The sequence below is a fragment of the Crocuta crocuta genome, unplaced genomic scaffold, assembly GCF_008692635.1.
Source record: "Crocuta crocuta isolate KB4526 unplaced genomic scaffold, BGI_CrCroc_1.0 scaffold30, whole genome shotgun sequence".
In the NCBI taxonomy this organism is placed as follows: domain Eukaryota; kingdom Metazoa; phylum Chordata; class Mammalia; order Carnivora; family Hyaenidae; genus Crocuta; species Crocuta crocuta.
The window spans coordinates 3443435-3470797 of record NW_027528345.1 but is presented as its reverse complement, the minus strand read 5'-3'; the positions used below and the strand labels follow the sequence as shown (position 1 = coordinate 3470797).

Below are 27363 nucleotides of genomic sequence, written 5' to 3'. Positions count from 1 at the left end.
GCGCTAGCGCGCATGATTGGGGGGAGGGGTAGAGAGAGAGGGGGAAGGAGTATCTGTAGCAGGCTCTGCATTGTCAGCACAGAGCCTGATGTGGGGCTCGAATCCAAGCCCCACTAGATCATGGCCTGAGCTGAAGTCAGATGCTCAACCGCTCAACTGAGGGAGTCACCCCTACACTAGATTTTTTTTTAATGTATGGCATCTCATCACTTGGAATGTTAGTGGGTGCCAGTACATATATTAGTTATCGGTTGGCCCATAACAAATTCCCTCAAAACTTAGCTGCTTAAAACAACAAGCATTAATTACCTCACAGTTTCTGCCGGTCAGTAATCTGGGTGCAACTCAGGTGAGTCCTTTGATTCAAGGTTTCTCACAGGCTGCAGTCATCTCAAGGCATGTTTGGGGGAGAAATTACCTAAGTCTTACTTAGGGGGCTGTTGGCAGGCCTCAGTTCCTCATTGACCTGTTGACCAGAGACTTCCCCTGTTCTTTGTCATGTGAGACACTCTATAGGGAGTTCACAAAAGTGTGAGCAAGATGGAAGTTAGAGTCTTCTAGAAACCTAATTTTGGAAGTAGCATCAGTTAATTTTGCTATACTCTGTTGGTTAGAAGTGTTTCATTAGATCCAGCCTACTCACAGGGAGGGGATTAGACAAGAGCATGAATACCAGGAGGCAGGGATTATTGGGGACCAACTCAGAAGACTGCCTGACACAATAATTGTGTGACGTTTTCATGAATGAGTAAATGAATGAAGGGAAAGAGGGAAACTTAGGAAAAATAGCTTGTACCACTAAGTCCTCCATAAATATAGCTTGTAAGAATGGAAAGTGAACCATAAGTAAAAAGAGAAAATTAATATCCAGGTGAGACTTGTTTTAGCTAAAAATAGACCCATTTTGATCAGTAAATGTGCTATCCATATCATATCATTTATGGACATATAAGTTCATAATATCATAAGAGAAAGGCTTGGAAAATACGGTGTTTTCTGCAGACTACAGAATCATTTAATATTGCCAATGTCTATATTTAGAAAAAGAAGAGCATCTAAATTTGATGTTTTTTAGTCATTGGTTCTCAGCTTTCCTTGCATGTTGGCATCACCTTGGAAACTGAAAAAGCAAGCCAAAAAAGGATACCTGGACTGTAACCCAGGCTAAATAAATCAGAGCCCCTAAAGGTGGGGCACAGACAGGGATGTATTGCTCTAAGAGCTCATCAGGAGATTACAGTGTGTGGTCAGGGTTAGGAACCATAGTGATTTTTTTTTTTGAAAAATTGTTTTTAATTGAAATGTAGTTGACATTCATGTCAGGTTTACAACATAGTGATTCAGCAATTATATACATTAGGAAATGCTTACCACCCTAAGTGTAGTTACCATCTGTCACATAGCTATTACGATATTATTGACTGTATTCCCTATGCTATACTTTTCATCCGTGTGAATTATTTATTTTATAACTGGTAGTTCAAGTGATTTTTTTTAACATTTATTCATTTTTGAGAGAGAGAGAGTGAGAGAGAGTGCATGTGAGCATGAGTGGGGGAGGAGCAGAGAGAGAGAGGGAAACACAGAATCCAAAGCACGCTCCAGGCTCTGAGCTGTCAGCAGCCTGATGCTGGGCTCAAACTCATAAACCATGAGATCATGATCTAAGCTGACATTGGACACTTAACTGATTCACTGACAGATGTCCCTAAGTGATTCTTAATGGTAGAGTTCGAGTATGTACCCTTTCTCTGGTTTCATATAAATTGGAACAGGGATAATTTTATGAAGAAACTGTCTTCATTTAGCACATGTCTAGTATGTCCATAGCACTTGTGGGGGCTAAAAAAAATGTAAGTAGTTTAAAAATGGGAGTAAGCTGGGGCATCTGGGTGGCTTAGTCGGTTAAGCGTCCGACTTTCGCTTAGGTCATGATCTCGCGGTTCGTGGGTTCGAGCCCTGCGTCAGGCTCTGTGCTGACTGCCAGCTCAGAGCCTGGAGCCTGTTTCAGAGTCTGTGACTCCCTCTCTCTCTGACACTCCCCTGCTCACGCTGTTTTTCTCTCTCTCTCTCTCCCCTAGAAATAAATAAAACATTAAAAAAAAATGGGAGTAAGCTGTATTTCATTATATAGTTATACGTGGATTTAATATGATTATCTAACACAGATTACATGTGCTATAGGGTTTCAGTGAGGGGAGAGATGTATATAGACTATAGTAGATAAAGAAGGCTATCGGGGAAAGATGTGCTTCAGGATGCATTAGGAAAGTACAGGCCGAGATGTAGAACTTGCTTTACTGGACAGATCCAGATCCTGGAGTCTGATTTGGAAGGATCTAACAATGTAGCCTGCATTTTGATCTTATTCTGCAGACCAGTGACTGAGGAGCAGCTGAGAAGCTTTGAAAAATACTTTTAACTCCTGAGGATGTTAATTTGGTTGGTCTGGGTGGGGCCCTAGTATTGTAATTTCTATTAGACTCCCTGTGATACTAATGTGTAGCCAGAGTTTGAAAAACTGCCTTAGGATCACTTAGGGTCCCTGAAAATGTTTGAGTAGGAGGATTTAACACTCACCTATCCATTAAAAACACATTGGGTATTTTTTTTTTTTTAATTCCACAGGTGCAGGGCAAACAGCAGTGAATGAGATGAAACAGGAAAATGTCTTCGTTTATGATTATGGGGATGATAGTGAGCTTATATTCCTTTCTGGGGGGAAGACAGGTAATAAACTAATAATACATAACGTGGTAAATAGAAACAGGTACTTTGAAGAAAAGAAAGCATACTGAGAGGGACAGAGTATTGGGCAGAGTGGGGAGCATAGTTGGAGAGGAGAGTGTTATTTTATTTCAGCTTAGGAAAGACTTAACTAACAGCTGTCATTTGAGCAGAGACCAGAGGAAGTGAGGGAGTGAGTAGGCAGAGGGGAATAATAAGTAGGTAAAATCCACAGGCAGGAGTAGAGGTTGGATATTATGTCCCCTCCCCCTAAATTTATATGTTGAAGTTCTAATCCCCAGTGTGACTATATTTGGAGATTGGGCTTTTAGGACCTAAATCGGGTTAAATGAGGTCATAAAGATTGGTGAAAGGTGTGATAGGATTGGTGGCTTTATAAGAAGAGGAAAAGAGTGATCTCTCTCTTTCTCTACTATTTGAAGATGCAGTGAGAAAGAGGCTCTCTGCGAACCAGAAGGAGAGCACTCACCAGAAGCCATACCCTGCTGGAACTTGATCTTGGACTTTGTAGCCTCCAGAACTGTGAGAAAATACATTTCTGTTGTTTAAGCCACACGGTCTACAGTATTTGTTGTGGCACCCCAAGCTGACTGAGAACAGGAAGAGAGAGTTCCAGAGGGGAGATTAAAGAAGACGAGGTGGAGAGAGAGACTAAATCATGTAGGGTTGCAGACTAGGGCATGAATTTTGGATTTTATTCTCAATTGCCATATGCTCTGAGTGTAACAAGGGAAGGGTTTTGAATGGAGAAGAGAAACCAATGAATGGTTTTAGGTAGAGGAGTTATATAATTTGAGTGATATAATTTGATTTATATTTGGGATGATCACCTGGCTGCTTTGTGAGAGAATAGTCTATAGCAAAGCAGTTGAAGAATTGGGCAGGATGTTACAAGGGTGGAATCAGTGGGGTTGTTAAGAAATCCAATTCTAGGTCTGTTTTGAAGGTAGACTAGAAAGGATTTGCTGGTAAATTAGATGTGAGTGTGAGAGAAGGTGGAGAATGAATACTGCTACCATGTGTTTGGTCTGAGCAACTGGAAAAATAGAGCTTATTTACTAAGATAGGAAGACTGTGAGAGACTGGAAGCGTGGGAGAAGGAAGGAATCAGAAGTAGTGTTGAACTGAAGATGTTAAATAGGCAGTTGGTTAAGTCTAGAGTTTAGAGGAGACATTTGGATTGGTGATACAAATCTTGGAGTTTCATTGTATAGATCAGTTGTTTCATTGATTTATCTTGGGACTAGGGCATTTTTTAATTTGATTAGCAGTTAGGTTAAACATTTTTAAAAACTGCTTTTATTGAGGTATAGTTGACATGTAGTATACTGCACACAATTAAAACGCACAATTTGATAAGTTTTGACATATGAATACACCTGTGAAACCATCACCACAATTAAGATAGTGAACATATCCATTATCACACCAGAAATTTCTTTGTACCCCTTTTCAATTCTTCCCTCCTGTGCCTACCTCTTTCCCATCCTCAGTTGCTAGGAAGCTATTGATTTGGTTTCTCTATAGATCAGTTTGCATATTCTAGAATTTCATAAATGGAATCATATAGCATATATAGTCTTCTGTGGCTTCTTTAAGCATAATTGTTTTGACATTCATCTGTGTTGTTGAGTGTGTCAGTAGTTCATTCCTTTCTGTTGCTGAGTAGTATTCCATTATATGAATGTACCATAATTTCTTTATTCATCTGTTGGTGGACATTGGTTTGTTTTCAGTTTTGGGCCATTACAAATAAAGCTGCTGTGAACATTCATGTAGAAGTCTTTGTATGGATATGTATTTCCTTCTCTGGGTAAATATATTGGAGTGGAATGAACAACATTTTTTTCATGTTTCAACATTAGAAACACATTGGGTATGCGCGCATGTGTTGTGTGCGCGCGCATGTGTTGTGTGTGTCCTTGAGGAAAACTCTTATGCCCAGAAAAGATTATTCAGGGACTACTTTCATTATTAAAATTAATGTTCAATGTGGTAGTTTCAGTTAAAAAACTTAGGTTTTTCTTAAGTGTCTGTTCATTTTTATAGATCTTATTCTGTTTATAAAGTTTAACAGTATTTAATTTTCCCCCCAGGCATAGTTACTTTTAAAAAGTATTGTAGGTTAATTCTAATGTGGAGCCTGGACTGAGAACTATTGTACAGATGATATTTAAAGCAAGGACTAAATGAGGTCACCTTAAATAACATTTCTTGAGTTTTGTGTGCATAGAAAATATCTATAGCTCTTGGGCAAGATCTGCAAATCTGCATTTGTACTAGTCTCCCAGGGGCTAATACCTCGGTTTGGTTAGTGGACTACACTTTGAGTAGCACTGTCGTAGAGGGTTAATGTAGATAGAAGTGATATCTGAAGACTGAGTCCTGATGCACTCCAAAGTCTAGAAATTGTGAAGGAAAAGAACCAATAATTGAGAGTGTGAAAGAGTAGCCAGTGAGGCAGGAGAAAAATTCTGTGGTGTTCTGGAGGCTTGTGAAGAAAGTTTTGCCCAAAGTAAAGGAGTGGTAAACTCAGTCAAATACTGCTTGAAAAGACTGAGTAAGGAACGAGCTACAGTTGACCAGTGGATACGGTAAAGTGATTGCTGGTGATCTTGAAGTAATAGTGTTAATAGAATGGTAGGGACAAGAGCATGATGGAGGTGAGCATGAGAGAGGATGGAGGAAACAGGTGTTGAAAGTGACTGTAGACAAACCATTTGATGCTTATTGTAGAAAAGAAAACAGAGAAATGGGGCAGTAGCTAGAAAGGGATGTGGACTTAGGGGAAGAATTGTTTTTCTTTTCCTTTTTTAAAAGTTAACAGCTATTGTTTTGTGTTTGTATGTTGACAGGAATTACCTATTTACAGAAGGAAGTATCCTTGAAGCAGGAGAGAAAGGTGGTCAGTAGCAAGAATGGTGTCCTGGAGAAGGGATAGAGGCATGGCTTTGATTGGTGATATGGATAGGGAAGTTAGAGGATATGGGCACAGATTGGAGCTTGTGGAGATTTCATCAAATAGCTTCTAGTCTCTCTGTGAAATAAGAATCAAGGTCACCCCATAGTAAAACGGCACACAGTAAAAGTGAATTCGGTGCTCGGAACAGTGATTTGGACAGTTTAATAAATATTTGTTAAATAAATGAATATAAGGAAGAGTAATCTTGGATTGGAGGGGAGAAGACAAAGTCAGTCAAGTAGATAATATAAAAGGCTGCTGTTGGGTTGGGTGAGAGTGGTAGTCATGGGAATATAAGGGGGAGCCATTGCAATAATTCAAAAGAAGAACTGAAAGAACTTGATCTTTGTTTGCCTAAGGGGAAGGAAAAGTTCAGGAGGACCTGTTTGAGCTCTAGAGTGTCTTTAGTCTTTCAGATTAAGAGAGCTATGGTGGTGATTAATGATTTGAGAAGTTTGTCAGAGATTTAATTGCTTGAACACTCTAACCTAGTTTTTCTAAAGCTGATTGTAGTCATCTATTTTATTTTGTCTCTTCTTACCAAGGACCTTCTTAGTAACTGCCAAAGAATCAAGTCTCCCCTGCTGCCTGCTTCCCAGGAGTTTAGTAGGAAAAAATGTGTTCTGGGCTTTTGCAGAAGTGTTTGATGTTAAAAATTAAGTACATACAGACCTTAGAGTAAAAACTTTTCAGAATACTCAGATTCTTGAAATGATGGATATTGTTCCTTGCGTTCTGTAAGCACACTTAGACAAGTGACAAGAAGAAAGAGTATGTATTACCTGAGGTGTAAATTTAATTGGTATAGTGTCAATACCTTGGACCAGTGGTTTTTGAATTGTGTTTCTCACAGCCATACTTCAGGGATAACTGGGAGGTTGGAGGGTGAGCACTGAGCAGATGTGGGTTCAGGAGTCTCCATAGCAACTTCAAGTAGAAATTAGGTATTTTTAGTTAAATATATTGAGATTCCTTTTAAAATTTTGTTAGCTTAATGATTCTTCTGGAAAAACAACAAAAAATTTGAATATCATTACTATCAGTAATATTTGAATTTTGCTGATAAGTCAAATAGTGCTGGTATTAGAAGAGTAGATTATTTCAGTTTTGGAGGTGGAGAAAAACACTTAGTAAGAACTCTTATTTTTTGATTAAGTAATTTTTATAGAAAGCAGACATGTACATTAAACCCTTCATTCTATTTTAATGAAAAGTAAATGGCTCAAAAGATGACATCAGCAATTTTTTCAAGAAAGTGAATTCTCAAAGGTTGGCAAGTCATCAAATCAGTGTTCACATGATTGTTTAATAGTTACATTTATTATGCATCATATTTAACTGGTATTTTTAATGATCATTAATATTGAGATGTTTATTGAGCATCTATACATGTAAGATCTTTACTAGTGCTGGGAATACAAAAATAAGTGAGATTCCTCATCTCTTCTCATGTAGGGATTAGAATCCAGTTTTTGGGAAGACAGAACATAGCCATGAAAGGATCAACAGCATTACAGAGGAGTGTGGAGACCAGGATCCTGCAGAGGTACTGCAGGGGCTCCACAAATACTTGATGCACATTTCTTGTAAAAATATTTTATCATTAAAAACTCTAAGATAACATGTTATATGAATGTGTTCTGTGCACCAAATAGAACAGGCATGGAAGGAAGCCACTAAAGCTAATTATTTTGCAGATTAGCTCATTCTTTTTTTTTTTTTTTACAATTATAAAATAAAGTAGCAATCCTTTCTTTGTATTTCTTGAAACTGAAAAAAGAGAGCCCTAGCAACATTTTTTGGTTATCATTTTCCCTCTCCCACCTATGTGCTCACATAATAGTTTTGCTCCCAACCTACAGTTCTCAATATCTCTTCAACCCCCACAACCCAACAAAACCAAACCTCTCTCATTAGTGTCTTTCTAATTTTCTTCTTACTCTCCATCACAAAATCTCAAAAACTGATTTATTTAAAAAAANTGAGTAGTTCGGAGTTCACACTGAGTGATTTACATCCTTTTGTGCTTGTAAGCCCTTTGTAGGCTGCATGGTGCTAGAGCTCTCTGAGTCTTCAAATGATAATATCCTAGATGAATTTTTCCACAAACCCAAGAATCAGTACAGAACATTGTATTTTTAAATTTTTTAAAATGTTTTATTTACTTCTGAGAGAGAGAGAGAGACAGCATGAGCAGGGGAGGGGCAGAGAGAGAGGGAGACACAGAACCCAAAGCAGCTCCAGGCTCTTGAACTAGCTGCCAGCACAGAGCCCGATGCAAGGCTCGAACCCACAAAACGAGAGATCATGACCTGAGCCGAAGTTGGACACTCAACCGGCTGAGCCACCAAGGCACCCCAAGAACATTGTATTTTTAAGGACAAAAGGGAAATATATTTGGTTTCTCACACAAGTAGTCATTCAACAGAAAGGATTTTATCATGCACTATTTGCAACAATGAACCTGAGCCGTCTAGTTTTGCTATGAAGACATGTGATCCTATTCTTTGACCTTCTCTGATACTTGGCATCAAAATTTACACGATATGATTCGTAAGTAGATTCTGAAGGATAGGTACGTACACCTAGTCTAAAAATGAAAATGGTAATTTTGATGCAAATAAAATGGTTGTCCTCTCTTCAAAGCATTATGAGCCATCACAGTTTTCAAAGTGCAAGAAGTGGAAGTGAAGATAAGACAAAATCTAAGCAGAAGTGCGTTTGAAATCATGAAATCAGTATTACAAGGTAGCTACAGTTCTAAGATTAGGCCTAAGAGCCAATGAGGAGTCAGTCAAATTAAAAAACTTTGTCTATGAATATGAGGGCGATCTGGCTGTGACATCTGTCACCCCATTGATCGCCAGGGTCGACTCAGCTGATCTGGCTGGCTCGGCGTGTGTCCCCTTCCTCCCTCACCGCTCCATGTGCTTCCCTCCTGAAGCTGCACACTGGGTCAAAGAGGAGGACTTTCCCCGATAGAGAAGGACCGTTCTCAGTCAAGGGTATGCGAGTAGCTGCGCTCCCCTGCTAGAACCTCCAAACAAGCTCTCAAGGTCCATTTGTAGGAGAACACAGGGTAGTCAAGCTTCCAAAACTCCATCCAGACACATCCAAATGAGGCGCTGCACATGGCAGTTTGCCTTTCTTTAAAATAAATAAGTAAGTAAGTAAATAAATAAATAAAATAAACTTTGTCTATTTCAGGTCTGTATATCTTTAAAAAACCACATTATTACAGAATAGAAATTTGGGTTTAGTATGTTTTTAAAGTCTTAGTAAATTTTTAACGTTCATTGAATTTTACTACTTCTGTAAATTCTTCAGAGAGAGACAGAGCAATTATTGAGAGAGAGACAGAACAAGTGCTCAAGAACGGAGGAGGGGCAGAGAGGGGAGGGGATGGAGAGAGGCTCTGAGCTGTCAGCCCAGAGCCGAAAGCGGGAGCTAGATCTCATGAACTGTAAGATCATGACCTGAGCCAAAATCAAGCGTTGGACACTCAATCAGCTGAGCCACCCAGTTGCCCCTTAAAGTATTTTTAAAAAATAAAGTATTTTTTTTCTTTAAATAATACTTTATTTTCATGTTGGGGCTCCTGGGTAGCTCAGTCGGTTAAGCCTCCAACTTGGGTTCAGGTCATGATCTCGTGATCAGTGAGTTTGAGCCCCATGTTGGGCTCTGTGCTGACAGCTCAGAGCCTGGAGCTGCTTCGGATTTTGTGTCTCTGTCTCTTTCTCTCTCTCTCTCTCTCTCAAAAATAAACAAACATTAAAAAAATTAGGGGTGCCTGTGTGGCTTAGTAGGTTAGGTGTCTCAGTCTGGATTTTGGCTGGGGTCATGATCTCGTGGTTTGTGAGTTCGAGCCCCACGTCGAGCTTTGCGCTGACAGGGATTCTGCCTGCTTGGAATTCTCTCTCTTGCCTTCTCTTTCTGCTCCTCTCCTGCACTCGCTCACTTGCCATCTCTCTCTCTCAAAAAATAAAATAAAAACTTAAATATATTAAAAAATTAAGAAAAAAAGGCCCATGCTGATGGCTCTTTTTCCTGGTGTACTGACAGTTTAAACATGAACTAAATAAAGTTCTTTCCACTCTGTTTATAATAAGTTTGCTTTCTGTTTTCGCCATTACAGCACACTGGTTTTTTTCTTCTTAAGTACTTTTGACAAAACTTACTTTTTTTAAGTTTACTTTTATATGGTTTCTGTCTCATCTGCTAAGTAAATTCAGTGAGCACACAGACGATGTTTGTCTTACCCATTGTGAACTTCCAGCATCTTACCTATACCTGACTCATGTACGCGTGCAGTAACATTTGTTAAATGAAACAAGGTAGTTGCTTATAAAATCTACTTGGGTTAGTTTTTTTGGTTTTTATTAGCAGTGTATTGATGGACTCACAAGTTTCAGCTGTTTTTACTCACTGAAATTTATTGTATTGCTTCACTTTATCATATATTTTAGTGTCATGAAGACTGTTTCTTTTGGATCTATGAGTTATGCTGCTTCTGTTAGAAAAGAACCAGTAAATATTTTATATCTTACTTGTTTTGCTTGTCCAACTTGACAAAGATAAATTGTGATGAGGTTGATCAAGCTTGAAACATTTTTTTCTTAAAGTATTTAGCACATAGAATTTTTGTTGTGGGGTAGTGGGGATAGAAGGCAGACACATAGGTAGAAATGGCATATACCAAGCACCATGTACCAGTCTTCTGCCCACATGGAAAAAGAAGCAGCTCCTAAAAATGTTTCATTCTGATGGTTATTATTATTATTATGGTTGAAATTTCACCTTTTTTTATGTTACAGTAAATCAGGAGACCTGTAAAACTTTACACAGTCCATTTGGGCTGTTTATGAAGGATACATAGACATACGGAGATTACCCAATTTTTGAATATCATATTTCACAAGTTACAGTGTAGTCATGACATTATGTAAATGAGAGTAGAATGCCGTTGAGATATGGTAATTTACTAACTAGATGATTTTTGTCCCCCTTTTTACAGAATCTTTGGCATTATGATGTACCGTCAAAACCATGAATGATAAATCCCTGAATATAAAAAAAGGCACATCTAAAAAAATGTCACCCTGCTCATTATTTTCTGAGTTATCAATCTGCCAGCTCTAAAATTTCCTACTATCCTCTAGATTTTTCTCATTAAGTAGAAAATGGATCATAGTTTAAACTTATTTATTAAATTTTGTTTAATGTTTAGTTTTGAGAGAGACAGAGTGCAAGTGGGGGAGGGGCAGAGAGAGATGGAGACACAGAATCCAAAGCAGGTGTCAGGCTCTGAGCTGTCAGCAGAGTCCAAGGTTGGGGGGAGGCTCGAAATCATGAACTGAGAGATCATGACCTGAGCCAAAGTCAGAACCAGCTCAGCCACCCAGGCGCCTTGCCCCCATAGTTTAAACTTTAATATTCCTGGAAATATGAGGGCTTTCTTTTTAGTGGAACTTGGTGAAAGTGAGTCACTTTATGATATGTTGAAAAGGTAAGCTTTGTTCCCCCTATCCTCCTATTTTCAGTGAAGGATCTTTAAAGCACATTCAGCCTCTAGAGAGCAGCAGAGAACTTCACTTCAGTAATTAGCCTGTCTGTGTACCTGTGTATTTATATTTTGTGCTGCTTTTCTCCCAAAGTTGAACCAGATCAAATAACTCTAGAACAATGGAGCTTTAAGTAAATCATAATCTTTAAGTAACAGTCAACCATCATTAAGAATAAAGGAATGGACCATTACACATTTAGGAAAGTCTCCGATAAAAAAAGAGAGAAACAGGTGTAACTATTCAAGAACAGAAATAAATAACATTTTTCTTAAGGGAAAAGGGAATCACTATAGATTTGTTGGTGATTGAAAAATAACAAAATCATTAACAACACTAGTTACAGAGATTACATAGTTGCTTATTAGACCACTAGTCTTACATTCACACTTGTCCAAAGGACTGCTTTGCTTCTATTTTATTAAAATTTTCATTTAAATTCTAGTTAGTTAATGTATAGTGCAATATTGGTTTCAGGAGTAGAATTCAGTGATTGATCACTAACATATGTTTTATTAAATCTATAAATCTAACATAATTAACACCAAGTATATCAGGACCTCCTATTTAGAGTAGACCTATTCTTGGCTTTCCAGCAACTGCCTGAGTCCGTTTGAGCTGCTGTAACAAGAATTCCATAAATGAGGTGGCTTATGAAAAAAAAACATTTATTTCTCACAGTTCTGGAGGCTGCAAGGTTAAGATCATGGTACTGGCAGATTAGCTGCCTGATAAGGATCTACTTCCTCATTGACAGCCATTTTTCTTACATGGCAGAAGAGGCAAGGGATCTCTTTGGGATCTCTTACAAGAACACTAGCCATGAGGGCTATATTCACATGACCCAATCACCTCTCAAATCCCCCTTCCCCCTCCGCCCCCTGACACACACACACACACACACACACACACACCTAATACTATCACCTTGGAGAGGTAGGATTTCAATATATGAATTTTGCAAGGGACACAGACATTCAGTACACAGCACTGGGCTTATAAATTCCCCTGATTTCTTTCATTTTATTACCATTTTGGGGAGAGTTCTTTATCCCTCTTAGTTACGCATCCATTTGGGTTATCCTTATGAAACATCATCGGATTCACTGCTTCAATACCATTCTTCTGATTATCCACAGAGTAGACCCTTTATACTATTACTTCACTTCCAGTTTGATGTGGTAGTCTTTTAGCTTGTTTTTGGAGGCCAGCCTCTCACCTGACCAGTTTAACTAATTGTTCTGTGTGCCTTTATTGAGTAGTTTCTTAACACTGAGAGTATAACACGAATTTTAGATTCATAACTCATTTAAAAATAAATCGTAAATTTATTTAATTCAACCATAAGGTTGAGTTATGAAGCAAATCAGGCTCTACTAACATTTTCAGATTGATGGCCCTTATAAAAAGGGGGAATGATTCCCAGAATATTCTGGAGAGATAACCCTTGTTACATATGAAAAAGACTTGGCAACAGTTACAAGACACTGAAGTTAGGGAATTGGGATTGTCCCTTTCTCACATAAAAGCAGGAGTGGGGAGGCACCTGGGTGGTTCAGTCGGTTAAGTGTCCGACTCTTGATTTAGGCTCAGGTCATGATCTCATGGTTTGTGAGATCAAGCCCCGAATCAGGCTCTGCACAGCTCCAGAGCCTGCGTGGGATTCTTTCTCTCTCTCCCCTTCTTTGTCCTTCCCCTCATTCACTCTTGTGCTCTCTCTCTCTCTCTGTCTCTCTCTCTCTCACACACACACACACACACACACACACACAAAATAAATAAACTTGAAAAAAGTGGGAGTGAGATGTTGAGGAACAGTGTCACATAGTAGTTGGGAACCCACTGGGGAGACAAATGCTTAGAGGTGTGAGGGAGTGATTGATCATGTTATAAAAATATTCTGTACTTAACCACAGCACATAATGGCTACTCAGTAACTAACATCAATTTATTGATAGAAATGTCAGGATTTCTGCTCTGGTTCAAAAGCATGTAAATTTATTTCAGTGTTTGTAATTTTTTATTTTTAATTCAATTTAATCATTAAGATTTTTGTTTACTTATTTTGCACTAAATTTTAGGATGGAGGGAGTGACATTGCAAACTATAATAAAGGAAATTGTTAAACGGTCATTTGTTATGGAAGGAAGAGATTCAGTAATCCATATTACCTTGGGAGAGCAAATGATGACTGTACCTCCATTGCATTTTATATCTTGGAATGATTGAATTTTACGTGATTCACTATTCACTAGGCATTAGTTTAAACAAATATTTTTTCAACCCTGCCACACCTTTGAGCTTTTTCTTTTTCCACTTTCCAACATAATGAAAAGATAAATTAATTCTCCCTTCTCTTACGTTATTACTTGTTTACTTCTGTGTAGTGAGTGGTTGATCCTGTCCAATGAGTAACCTTAGAGATAATACTCTTTTTTCTTTTTAATTTAATTTGAGAGTGCACATATGTGTGCAAGAGAGAGAATGACAGGGCTCAGACAGGGCTCCATCCCACCACCCTGAAATCATGACCTGAGCCAAAATCAAGAGTCAGATGCTGACTGAGCCACACAGATGCCCTTCACAGTACTCCTTTTCTTAAAATATATCTTTCTTCCTTGTTAAACTTGATTTTATCATTCAACAATAAATACTAAGTATCTAGTACTTTTTCAGAACTGTACTAGGTACTAAGTTTTACAGTGGTGCATAAAGCTTTCCTTGTGGAGACTTACATGCTACAAAAGGAAACAATACAATTGCCATTCTTCCAACAATCTCTATGTGCCTCATTTTCTCCCTGTAGCATTTAAATGAACATTTAAGACTCTGTGTTTATTTTTTGTTTGATTCCACCCACATAATATTGGCTCCATGAGGGCAAGGATTTGTGTTTTTCTAGATGAATATTTGTTGGTTAAGAAGGGTGAAAGGTATACACAGTTACCACATCTTTTATTCTACTTCTTCAGCCTGTCTTACATTACCCCTTTGTTGCTTCCTTAGTTCAAGCCCTTTTTATTCTTGCCTAATCTATTAAAGTAGCTTTTCTAACAGTTTCCCAGCCATTCTGAGGTATCTTTCCCCTTTAGACTGCTGCCAGTAATCTTTGTAAAATTAAATTTTGAATTTCTTCAGTGATCTCTCCTCTTTAAGGGTGAATCCGACTCTTTAGCTTTTTATTATTGGATTCCTTCCTATCTGTTTAGCCTGGCTTTTTTTCATTGCCTTGCCATTCCCTGCTCTCCATCTCGATCTTTATTTGGCAGTAGTAACAATACATTGCAGTTCTTCAAGCTTTTTCGTGTAGTGTGGGCTAGATCAGAGGCATCAACTAACTCAGAAACCAGTTAGAAATGCAAATTATTAGGCTCCACCCCAGGGCCTGCTGAATTGGAAACTCTGGGCATGGGGCTAAGCAAGCTATAAACAGGTCTTGCTGGGGATCATGATGTACCCTAAATTGCCAGAACCATTGTGTGTGTGTGTTTTAAATGTTTATTTTGAGAGAGAGAAATTCCAAGCAGGTCCCAAGCTGTCTGTGCAGAGCCTGATGCAGGGATGACCTAAGCCAAGAGCTTAACCTACTGAACCACCCAGGTGCCCCCCAAACCATTGTCTTAATCCATTTAAAAAAATTTTATTTCCATATCAAGTTCAGCCATTAATTACCATGCTTTCAATATAACTTTCCTTTGTATAATTCTTGATCTTCATCATTAACCCTGATACCTATCGATCCTACTTCTTAAATTGTTATATATCTTTCCTGGATATGCTTTCTGTACTTCAGACTCTGTAGGCCCTAAACAAAATTCATCATCCATCTACTGAAATCTGTTTACATACTGTGTTTCCTATTTACCCCTTAAAAGGATTCCTCCTTAAAGTTTTGCATTGTAGACAGTGCAGTATTTTCTCAGTGGTTTCTATTCTGTCATGGCTTTAGAGAAACAACAACAAAAAGATTCTTTAATAACTCTACTGACCCAAATGGGTTCAGGATTTCCAGGCAATAAAATTACTATTGTTTTGAAGACCATCTGCTAAAATTTATGTTTATCTTATTCTCCCTTCCCTTACAGTTTCACTCCTCCCATTTCCCCTCCTCACTCTCTGCCTCTCATTTTAAAAACTTAGAGATTGTTTATTTCGAACCCTGACCACAGTTGCCCAAGCTGTACCATAAAGCTGGAGGGATCCTTGACTAGTAGAATGACAGTTTGTACTGGCAGTAAAGCATGAAGCCAAGCTACATTTCAGATATCGTGGTGCAATTTTTACAGTACGTTCTCAATAAATATATTTAAATGAATAAGTGAGTAAGTAGGCAAGTCTCAAAGGACTAGACAGATTGCTAAGGTCAAAAAAGCATGCTGAGATTATGGCTAGAGATAAAAGGAACCTCAAGGATTTTAGCAATAAAGAGAAAATTTGACTCTCAAATATTAAATGAATAAAGGAAATATTTTAGAGGAAAGAGCAAGTAGCCATTGTCATGGGTAGTTAGGTTAGCTGTTTCCTTCTGTGAGGGAGAAGGGATACATTTAAAGGATATTTCAGTATAAATTTTCAAGTTTAAGTTTTTGAAATTCATGTTTATTTAGATGTGTGCTTCCCTATGAGCATTCGGTTTGATAGACTTTTTAAAATAATTTTCACATTGATTTATGTAACAGTTGTATTCTCATGGTTTGACCATATATCTTAGGCTGTAACTTTTAACTGTTATTATAGTTATGTTTTTGTTGGATAGGAAAGAGAATAATGTGTGTGTGTGTGTGTGTGTGTGTGTAAAATCTGTTAAATGGCACATTAAATTATCTCACATATAAGGATTTTTTGGGCTTGAAAATAATGTCATGTATCTGCATTCTTAGGATCTGAGCTATTCTCATAAAGAATGTATATTCTTAAGTTATAATTTAAAAAACTTTCTTTTTAACATGCACACAGGAAACCTCGACCTGTCTCCCAGTTGGTTGCACAGCAGGTTACCCAGCAGTTTGTGCCCCCTACACAGTCAAAGAAAGAGAAAAAAGATAAAGTAGAAAAAGAAAAGAGTGAAAAGGAAACAACTAGCAAAAAGAACAGTCATAAGAAAACCAGGTAAATTGAAGAGTGTTTTATGGCACTTTTGAAATAATAAAACAAACCATTAATTTAATATACTCTTTTGACATTAATCTGTTCATATACAAAGTAGAAGTAAAAGATTTCATCTCCTTTATCATAAAATATCATGAAAGTGTTTTTCTGAGTTTGAGAAGTATATTAGGAATTAAACAGAGGCCACCAATATAAGCTTAAATTTAAGGATGCCTTTTCTTCTCTTCTCTTTTCTTTTCCTTGTTCTTCTCTTCTCTTCTTTTATTTTCTTTTTTCTCTTCTCTCCTCCCCTCCCTCCCCACCCTCCCTCCTTCCCTTCAAAAGACATTTGTATTTGAGCTGTTTCTTGTTTAGTCATAAAGTCAGAGCAATATCCACAATACTAAACAGATACTTGCATGGGCTTTGACCAATTAAAATCTTCATGGGTACAGGCAGAATAGATAATCATGATGCCCTTATTAGTGTACATCTTTGGAATAAGAGCATTGCATATAACTGAGCCTTAACAGTTATCAACTTACTCTGTGATAAAACTATGTCATTACTGCCTAAAACATTTATTTTAGTAAAATTTATGAGCCATCTGCAAAATTATGATAAAGCCATAAAAGCACAATTAAGAGACCACTGCTTCCAGAGTATCAGTGTGTCATGTTGAAGAAGATTCGTCAATGATTGGTTTGATTAATGTTAATGATTTAAAACGGTTAATTATACTTTTTGGTTTGTTATACATAAATCTACAGCTTTAAATATAGATGTATTCATTTTGTTATTTTTTCCTAATTCAGTATATGTTCAGAAAGTTGGTAAAGAGAAAAACTAGTTTAAAATATTTTCATTTTTTGTGTTTAGGCCAAGATTGAAAAACGTGGATCGGAGTAGTGCTCAGCATTTGGAAGTTACCGTTGGAGATCTGACAGTCATTATTACAGACTTTAAGGAGAAAACGAAGTCACCGCCTGCATCTAGTGCTGCTTCTGCAGATCAACACAGTCAGAGTGGGTCTAGCTCTGATAACACAGAGAGGGGAATGTCCAGGTCATCTTCACCCAGAGGAGAAGCCTCATCACTGAATGGAGAATCTCATTAAAGTTTATTTTCTCCAATTTCTTAGTCACTTCTGTCATAACATGCAAATACACAGATTATGCCAAGAGGTACCACATTTTCATGACAAACATATTCATGCACAATCCATAATTTGTGTTTTACATAAAATAGGAATTTGTTAGACTTTATCGCAATCTATGCCTACCAAACATTTCCAGACTTAACATTTTGGTCTCCACAGTTAAAGGTGCCATGAAAATGTGGTTGAATTATTCATTATGCAGTGTTATTGGTAAGTCTATTTTCACTTTTAGTTTAGTGAATTCTAACACATAATTCTCTACTATTGGCATGTACGAATTTCAATTTTTATAACATAGTGCAAGCTGCCTAAATATGTATTATTTGAGAATTGTGAAACAAATAGTTATATGTATACAAGTCAAAGATCAACTTAATCAACTATTGCTGCAACAGGATTTTCTTAATGGTTATCCTCTTAAATACACCTGCTGGTACTTGGTGTGGTTAAATAGGAAAATTGTTATTAAATAAAGAATTTGTATGAACCGTTGCCAATGTTTTTGACACATTTTACTAAATTATTGTTCCTGAATTATGTTTCTGGTTTTATCTTTGTTTTTGTTTATCTTTTAAAACATTCATTATTGTAATGTTTTACTAGCAGAGTAGTAAACAATAAAACATTGATTATTTAGCTTTATAATTCAGGTTTAGTGCTCTTGTCATTGAACACTGGTATATTTTCTGTATGATAAAAAACATTACAGTTCAAATAATTATAAACATTTGGCAAAAACAGAAAAGAAACCTGACATATTTTAAAAGCTGAAAGTTTAGAAAAGCTTTAACTTAATAATAGTTTTATCACTGTTGTCTTGCCCCAAACTTGTGCAGGGTCATAGAAGTATGAATCTAATTAATACAGAAATGGGAACTGTTGCACAGATCTGGGAAATATCTTAATCTTAAATCAGTTTAATTGGCCTCTTATTAAATATAATGATTTTTATGAAAATCATAGTATCCTATTTTCAGACACAACTGCCAGTTTATGCATTTATCAATATCCTGAAATAAAAAGTATTTACAGCCCCACTTACTATTATGTAAAATTACCAATAAAATATTTTTATGACTACAGATTTTGCATTTTTGTTTACAACAAATAATGTGTTTCATGTTGTATTTTAAAATCCAACCTAGAAACCACACAGTACTTCTTAAATTCTCCTAGGGTCTCCTGCTTCTTTTAGCCATTTGCTCAATATATATCCACCTCTAGGAGACTCCTGGAATATAAATTAACTTAAAAACATAACCTGGATACAAAATACCACTTAAAAACACTATGATCACATTCGAAGAACAGAAAAACAAAAAACAAAACAAACCAAAAAAAACTGTAGACCCTGACAGTTGTGATATTTGGTGGTTTCTTGTGGTAATGTAATTTTCTGTTTAATTGCAGTACTTTTTCCAGGCACAATGGGACTGTCTTTTTTGTAAGATGCTAGTTGTGAAATATAGTTAATTGCATACAGTAAAAGTCTGTGATTAAAACATTTATATACCTCATTCTTTAGTGTTGTTAAATGAAAAATTAAAATTCGCTTTTATTGTAAGATACTTTTAATGGAACCCCAGCTAACTGGTTATGTTCTTTTAAAACATGAAAATTTTTTGTCATAGTTTATTGTTTTTCAACATGTTTCAAATGTTTAAAACTTTAAACACAGTAAAAATTACAAATAATAATTGTAATAGGGAAAATCTTCTAATTTTTAAATCAAAACTATGCTTTGGAGGCACTGGGTCTTATGATGATCAAATACTTTCAGGATGTATTTTAAATGGACTGTGAGAGAGTATCTGACAGAAGATAGGATTTTACCAGAATGGAGTATAGACATCTTTTTATATAGGTGGGGAGTATATTTACTATAGTAAATAGGGAAATTTAGAGTGCTAACGGGTGTCTGATGCTTTGAATCCCTGTTTTGGATCCTAAGTGAGCTTGAGTAAATTACTCAAGGTCACTTCCCATCTATTAAACAGGGATAATGGTAATCAAATCGAACTCATCAAGTTTTTGGGAGGATTAAATATCCACATAAAATTGTTATCAATTACATGACACATACTGGCTGCTCAGTAAATGAGCCTTTACTATCTTTATAGGTAAAATCCCATTACAAAAATGCAAAAATACTCTTTGTAACAAAAAGTTATTTGCATACCCTCTTGGGTGACCAAAAGGAATTGTGTTCTGCAGGTTACACTGAATTTTCTACATCAGATGCTTGCTCTGATCCAGACCAGCCTACTTTGTGTTGGCATGCGTTATGAGCTAGGACAAAGGAACTGAGTTGGCTAGTTTGAGATTTTACTTTCCTCTCATTAATCACAATGATCTTCATTTGCTTTAGTTTTACCCTACCTCAAATACACTTCCAAACCAGGAAACAGACCCAAATTCCATAAATATACCTGATGTTAAAATATGCAAAAAAGATTCAGAGCCTAGGCTTAGGATTTTTAGACATTTTAAAGCTTAGGCTTAGACATTTTAAACTGTCTCTCATCAATTTATCCTGTAGTTTTAGCAGTGAGTTCTTTTAACCAAGTTCCATACAAAAAGAGAATTTGAATGTTTTTCAGAGTTTATTACCTTATTTTGATATAATTAAGAATGAAGATATAATTTGAGGCACACCAGAAATACATATTCTTAAAAACCTTTTGTATTACACAGTAGAAAATAGTTGACTTAAAGGTTTTATTTTTGTTAAATGCTTTCCTAAAATTATAGTGGTAGTAGACAAAGTGAAAACATTAAAAAAGAAAGAGAACCTCAGCTTTTCTAAGTTGATAGCTTATTTATTACCTTTCTTTTAGGCAAAAGTCCTTACTGCCTAAAAATGTAGTTTCTGCATGTGCTATGCATTGATGCTAAATGGTCTAGGAGTTTCAGTTTCCACTGTGGCACTTTTTTTTTTTTTTTTTTTTTTTACTTATTTGCTTGGTCTGCAAATTACCTCTTCTGGAATCTTTTAAAGACCTGATACAGGAATTGGGCAATGATAGGACCTTCTGTATTGTACTTTAAAAATTAACTGAAACAGAAAAGTGAATGTATAAGAAAGGATAACCATAAAATGATACTTTGACTTATTGGCACCGGCCTCCCCTGCCCTCAACCACAGGCACTTTCCGTTGTCTAGAACAATGAATGTAGAAAAACTGAAGTGCAGAAAAGTCATCAGTGACAAAAATAGCTGAGCAGAATCAAAAGACACTGAAGGTTACAAAATACAGGATGTGACTGATCATTTTGTGAAAGCAGAAGAAGAATGCCCTCACTGGCTATTGAGGGTGATAGAGAACACACCCCAGCAAGATCAAAGCAAGGAAGGACAGGAAAGGGGAAAAAATGAGGGAAGGAGTAGGAGAAAAACAAACACAGCAAAAATAGCAGAAATTAGGACACGGGGTGTTGGGATACCCCAATCTGGGTGGTTGAAGAGAAGAATCTCTAGGAAGGCAGAAAGAACAAATAGTAGCCTGTCTGTCTCTGAGAACGTTTAAAAACATACTGTGATACATCTTCATAATGAATGTCATTAAAGTTTCAGCTCTGTTTACTAGGGTAGCAATGTGTAATAACTTTAAAGCCATTTTCTTCAAAACCAGTTCATTTTAAGAAGTTGTCCTAGTGAAGTTTTATCTTGAATTATATGAACACTTTACTTTCCTGAACGTACATCCCCACTAGCCCAGATAATATAAATGTTTTAAATGCGGCCTTTATATTTAGCCAGTGTAAATATTCCTGTCTTTACAGAATGGGCCAGTTCTGAAGCATATGAAATGCTCTTAAAAGACCAGGTACTTTTATGGAGAAATCAGGCAGAGCTCTGAAAGGCTTCAGTGTTCTGGGATATGTTTCATGTTTTCTTTTTCTTTTCTTCCATATTAGTAGTTGTAGAGTGTAGTAGGTATTTTACTATTGTAACACTTTCAGTATTTCCCTGAACTAGGTTGTCTTTATATCAGTATTTAATTCTGTGAACATTTATTGAGTATATTTTGTGTGCTCAGCACTGGGCCGGGGATTGGTTATCAAGAGGACACAAAAGTGGAGCTCATATCTTAGAGAAGAGATCTGTAAATAAGTAATGAGAATGCCATTACTACAACAATAAAAATGTATAAGATACAGAAGTAGCAGAGGGAGTGCTTGCCACTTTTTCCCCCCCTAGGAAACTCAGTTTGGCCTAAGTATCCACTGCAAGTCCACACTAAAATGTTTGGATCTCTTCTTGACAGTTGCAGCTGATAATGTAGGTTGTCAACAGTAGTTTTACTAGCTTCCATTTCATTACTCAAACTTGAATTTTCAAAGTTTTAAGACTTTAAGCCATGTAAGATTATAATCTTTCCTATACTCATTTTTAAAGATCCATAATCAGCTAAATGAGGTCTGCTATTCCCTTTTGTGAAGATGATGAGGGAACATTACCCAGAATCCAAATGAAAAATTTTATTCAGACGTATTTCAGGAAAAGCTTTAATTCACGTAAGGAAATTTGCCTTTTTCTTATGGATAATGCAGATAATTTATTGATTGCCTTCCATTTCTGAGAAAAATTGCAAATTAGGCTTAATGTTAATAGGATGTAGGACTCATTGCCTGCCATATCACTCTTGATCGATATTTTTCTAGATTCTGACGTTAATGTTTTTCCTTGTGTTCTTATAAAATCCCTCAAATCTCTTCTGTAAATAAGGCTAAGGAGTTATACTATTTTTTAGGTTAAAAAATTGCTTCATTTCAATATGTGAAGATAAGCCCCAATGAGAACTTTTGGGGTGAGGTCCCAGTGAAATGGAGGCCTCTGCATTTGGAATTCCTGAGGAGTGGCAGGTTTAGATCTGCTAGTCTCCAAGGAAGTAGGGAGTTTAGATGAAAGCTGCTCTCATCTCCATGTTTCCATTAACTCTTTTAGCAAGAGAATTCAGAAACTAAGCTGAGTTCCAAGATTTATTAATTTAGACTTTTTAGTATGTATTATTTTCACTATTCTCTTAATTTATAGTAATAGCAACAATGAAATGAGACTGTTTACTTTTGGAGTCAGCAAGATTGAGAAGAGTTGGGATACTGTGTAAAAGTAGTTTGGGAGAAGACTCCTAGAAGACAAAATGGCAATGAAAGCATTTTGTTTTTTTTTAAAAAGGAAAGTAGGCTGAATTCTCAGAAGAGCAAAATGATCTTGCCTTAGGCCTAAGGGGTAGTTCTTTAATACAAGATTAAAAAGCCTAGGTTTCCAGTACAGGATAAGATAAATAGGGGACAGTATAACATAATTAGAGTAAAAAAGAATCTTTTTTTTTTCTTTATATTAAGAATACAGAAAAGTAAAAAACCAAATATAACATAGGGTTGTCTAGTCCTTTATGGAAAGGAATATGAGTAACAAGCATTCTGATTTTATTTTTTCCACTATGCACTACACTTCTGAAGTGTGATGGTATCAGAATTCTTAATTATTTTCAGCCTTCAACTTTTGGTGACCTGGGTCAGGAAAAAGATGTTGGTGTTATTGTAATCAAGACCTTGACTGATGGCAGATTTTCAGAGAACTTTTGCATTGTGTATATTAATTCTAATTTTCCTCATGACTAAATTTCCCTGTAAATCTAGCTTTTAATTTTACTGATACCATTTACAAAATAATAGATTATAATCTGTTGTATTAATAGCAATGGAGAATTCCTGAAGACTGAATGAGGGAGAAGTACAGAGATGGTCCATAGGATATTCCTTACTCCCATCCATACTCTCCCTTGTGGATGGAAATGCCAGCCAATTCAGGGATCGTACAGGAGCTAAGGTGTCCCCATTCATTGGTCTTCCACTGCCATGTTTTTGAATCATGTGGCCTATGAGTTTTTTGAGAAGGAAGAGAATTGCTTTACTCTTTCATCCTACCAGATTCTACCTTTCCCCTACATTTACTGGTCTGAATGAACACCTAAATTGAAATACTTCTGGTTCAAACGGACAGTACTATTTTCCAACTTCTTCCTCCAGCCCGACAAGGTTTCTAGGAGATGGACTGTGGCAAATGAGATTTCACTAGAGGCCAACCAGAAGAGAGAATAGTTTTCACTTTTAGTCTAAGTTTCTGATTCTTTGTGTTCTGCACCTAATCTGACTTGTATTTCACTGACTGTAAATTTTGTTTTAATCTCAATGAAGACCAGTCGAAGGGGTTTTCATAGAACATGATTTTTTTTTCTTTTTTCTTTTACTTCTAATTTGCATCACTCAGATTAGCATTTATTTGTTCATAGTGAGACAGCATGGTACAATGGAAAAAACAAACCTGTGTTGGATCCTCAAAGATTGCCATTTGAATTATGGATCTGCATTATTAGTGATGGGATTGACAAACTTCTCAAAGTTTCAGGTTCCCTGTTCCTTAAAAGAAAATGGCATCTAATTCATGTAAGTGTTATAAATGTTAAATCAGATTTAGCATAGACCATTATAAAGTAAAGTTATATAGAAAAGTTTTTGAACTTTACTCTGAAAAGATATAGAATTTACCTTTTCCTCCAGAGGATTTTTCTTTTTCTTTTTTAAAGAAATACTAAAAGGTAGACAGAAATAGGAAAGGAATGTTGAACAGAACCCTACATTTGCTATAGAGTGCTTTTGAGAAAATTTATGAAAAAAACATTAAATATCGGTTATATACTCAAAATGTACTAGGAGCTATAGCAATAATCAAGATTGATCTTTTGAATATACACTTCTTGAAATTTGGATTATTTTGAATCTGTGAAGTTTTCTAGGTCATGGAATGATCCATATCTCCATAATTTAAACAACAAACATTGCTACTTTCAAATTTCTTTTCGTCCACCTAAGTTAGCTTTCTAACAGGATGAAGGGAAGATATACACTGATTAAAAATTTGTATATAGTCAGGCTGTTACTAGAGAATTGAGAGGGTAGTCTAGAGATTAAAAAATAGACTTGGGCGTACATACATGTTACAATGAATGAAAGAAATATATAACTATTGTGGCCTCAAAAATAAATCATTTTCAATAATTCAAAATTAATAAGAATATAAAAATTTGCAGGCGTACCTGGGTGGCTCAGTCGTTTAAGTGTCTGCCTTCGTTCAGCTCAGGTCATGGTCTCTTGGTTTGTGAGTTGGAGCCCCGCATCAGGCTCTGTGCTGACACCTCCGAGCCTAGAGCCTGCTTCATACTCTGTGTCTCCCTCTCTCTGTCCTTCCCCTGCTCACATTCTGTCTCTCTGTGTCAAAAATAAACAAACATTAAAAATATATATATATATAAATACGTGAATCCTGGAAATGATCAGAAGGGCATGCGCAGGGCTTCTTATACTACATGATAGCCAGTTAAGGCTGTGGGTAATGCAAAAATAATTACTAATTTTGGAATGCCTTATATATTTTTTCAATAGAATTTCCTTTTTAATTACAGGATTAAAAGGAATATAAAGGGCTGTGATATGGCTCAGAATCCTGATGTCAAGTAAACGGATGATTATTCTTCCAGATATGCTCTTCCCATAAATCATTGAAGAATGAAAATCGCCATTTCAGTATTTTAACAATCTGTGGGTCATTAAATTATTCTTTATTTTTACTGCATTTAGTTTCTTTGTTGAAACAGAAAACAATTGTGGTAGGCATCTCTTTAAACATCTTTGATCTATTTGAGTACTAGCTCAATCTAGTTTCTTGGTAATATATCCTTTAGTTTTCTTTCTCAAAATCTATTTTCCGTTCTTATAAGTGCTTTGTGATTCATCTTTGTACTTCGTTGAGTTTATCTTTATTTCTCTACGAATTGTAAGGTGTAGTAGAAGGATTAATTTATTATTGTCGTCATTTTTACTTGCCTGTCATCCCTTCAAGGGCAGTACACTCTAGCCCCTTGTCTGGCATGTAGAATATATTCAATAAATGTTTACTGAATGAATAAGTGTATGTTTTAATTCTACTTACACATCTTGATAACATGCTAGTTTTCATTTTTTTCTCAGGGAAGGCAAGAAATTTCATCCTTATAGAAGAAACTGAGGCTTAAATTTCTTTAGTGCCTTTCCCAGGGTCACAGAGCCAGCAGTTTGTGTGTGTGTGTGTGTGTGTGTGTGTGTGTGTGTGTGTGTGTAGGGATTCCAAATGGAAAACTACTGGTAAATTACACAGCATTTCCCCCACTTTGTTTCTCATTGCCAAACTCTTCAAAGCTCCAAATGCAATCTGAACAGTTTAACAGCATGATTTTTCTCCACAAAGTGTGTAAGTGTGTGTGTGTGTGTGTGTGTTTAAAGCCAACTTCCTTTCCCTCACTTTTTGGGACTGTAACTGCTTTCTGGCTCTAATCTTAATTTCTGTCCCAGCCTCCACACTGGGGCCAGAACCTGCTCTCTAAAAGGTAAATGTAATCATCTTACTTCGTAATTTAAAAACCCTTCAATAGTTCACCCAACTCTGCACTAGATTAAGTTCAAACTTCTTGGTATACCAAACAAGGCACTCAAGTATCTGGCCCCTTCAACTTCTACAGTCTTAACACTCATCATATCCTCCCTTGCATTCACTTAGCTGCTAGTATCAAACTTCTCAGTTTCTCAGACACAAGAACCGGTTTCGTTGATCCCTCGGCCTGCAATTCCCTCCTGTACCCCACCCAAGACTCTGGGTCCATTTTTACTATGAAGTGTCTTTTGAGCATGCCCTCAGTAGAACTGATGGCTCCTTTCTGTGCTTGCCCACACCTTTACAGGCTTATATCATAATATCTGTTTCCTAGTATTACATTTATTTATAAGTCCCACTTACTTACGAACTTTCTGTCCCCCCTATGCCCAGCTAGGTGTCTTTATACCTTTATACATCAAGGGATAGTGCTTGGCACATAGTGATGCATTATAAATGTTCAATAAATGAATTGAGTGTTAATATGGTTGAGAAAGAGGGAGAAGGGATGGAAAGCTAAAGAGAAAGCCTTTAAGGAGAATATTAATTGCTATTGACATGCAAATGATGAGTTGTAAACAAGGTGAACAAAAGATGCAATAGAGCGGACCCCAGAGGAACATGCCCTTAACAGGTTCGTTGGGAGGCTGGATACGGATAGTCAACAGCATTACGACGTAATTAAATATCTGGGTGAAAATGGTTCATAAAGTATTACAGTAACTTAGAGGCTGGGAAAGTCCCTGCTGAGGAAGATGGAACTTAAAAATGGCTTAATCAAATGCCTTCCAGGTGCAAGGCGTTTTTCGTGCGTTAAGCAATTTAATCTTAGCCACTACGCTATCATGTGGATATTATCTCCGTTTTAGAGATGAAGAAACATGCTCAAGAGAATTTAACTTGCTCAACGTCACAAACCACCATGTGGAAGAACCATCATTTGAATTTGGGTCGGCAGTGTATTTTGCCATACCTCTCCTCTTCGGTTTAGAGCCACCTGACTCAGGAGGTACCTGCTCCGCATTCCTTCTGTGTCCCTCGGACCCCAGGGCGCCCAGGTCTCTCTCGCTCATTGCGCCTGCGCGCCCCATAGCTACCAGCCCTCCTGGGAGGGGCTCACGGCGGCGGAGGCGGGGTCACGGCTAGGGGCGGGTTGTCGGCCGGCCGGGGAAGGTGGTTGGGCGGGGCGAGGAGGGGAAGGGGTGGGGGGAGAGAAGAAGGANCCCCGGAGCCCCTGCCTCCCGCTTCTTTGCCGCCGTCCCTGACCCCTTCTCTCATTTCCCTCCTTCCCCTCCATCCGGGGGTGAGCCCGGCCTGAGAGCACCCCATGCTCTTTATGTTTGCCTTCTGACCCATTCCGTACGCGCTCTTT

General features: G+C 37.0%; 1 protein-coding gene across 5 annotated transcripts in view; it reads left to right on the top strand.

The window, feature by feature from the left end:
- The window catches only part of YAF2 (YY1 associated factor 2), a 71915-nt gene extending 53752 nt beyond the window's left edge, over positions 1–18163 (top strand). For 3 of the 5 annotated variants that reach the window (XM_077753209.1, XM_077753206.1, XM_077753204.1), the window contains 2 exons: positions 16228–16380; positions 17239–18163. In XM_077753209.1, coding sequence (XP_077609335.1) covers positions 16228–16380; positions 17239–17476 — 391 coding nt within the window. In that variant the 3' untranslated portion in view covers positions 17477–18163. Of the gene's footprint in view, positions 1–2699; positions 2731–7165; positions 7257–16227; positions 16381–17238 lie in introns of those variants that run through there. The other 2 variants (XM_077753207.1, XM_077753205.1) reach the window with 2 other exon arrangements.
- The last annotated feature ends 9200 nt before the right edge of the window (positions 18164–27363 follow it).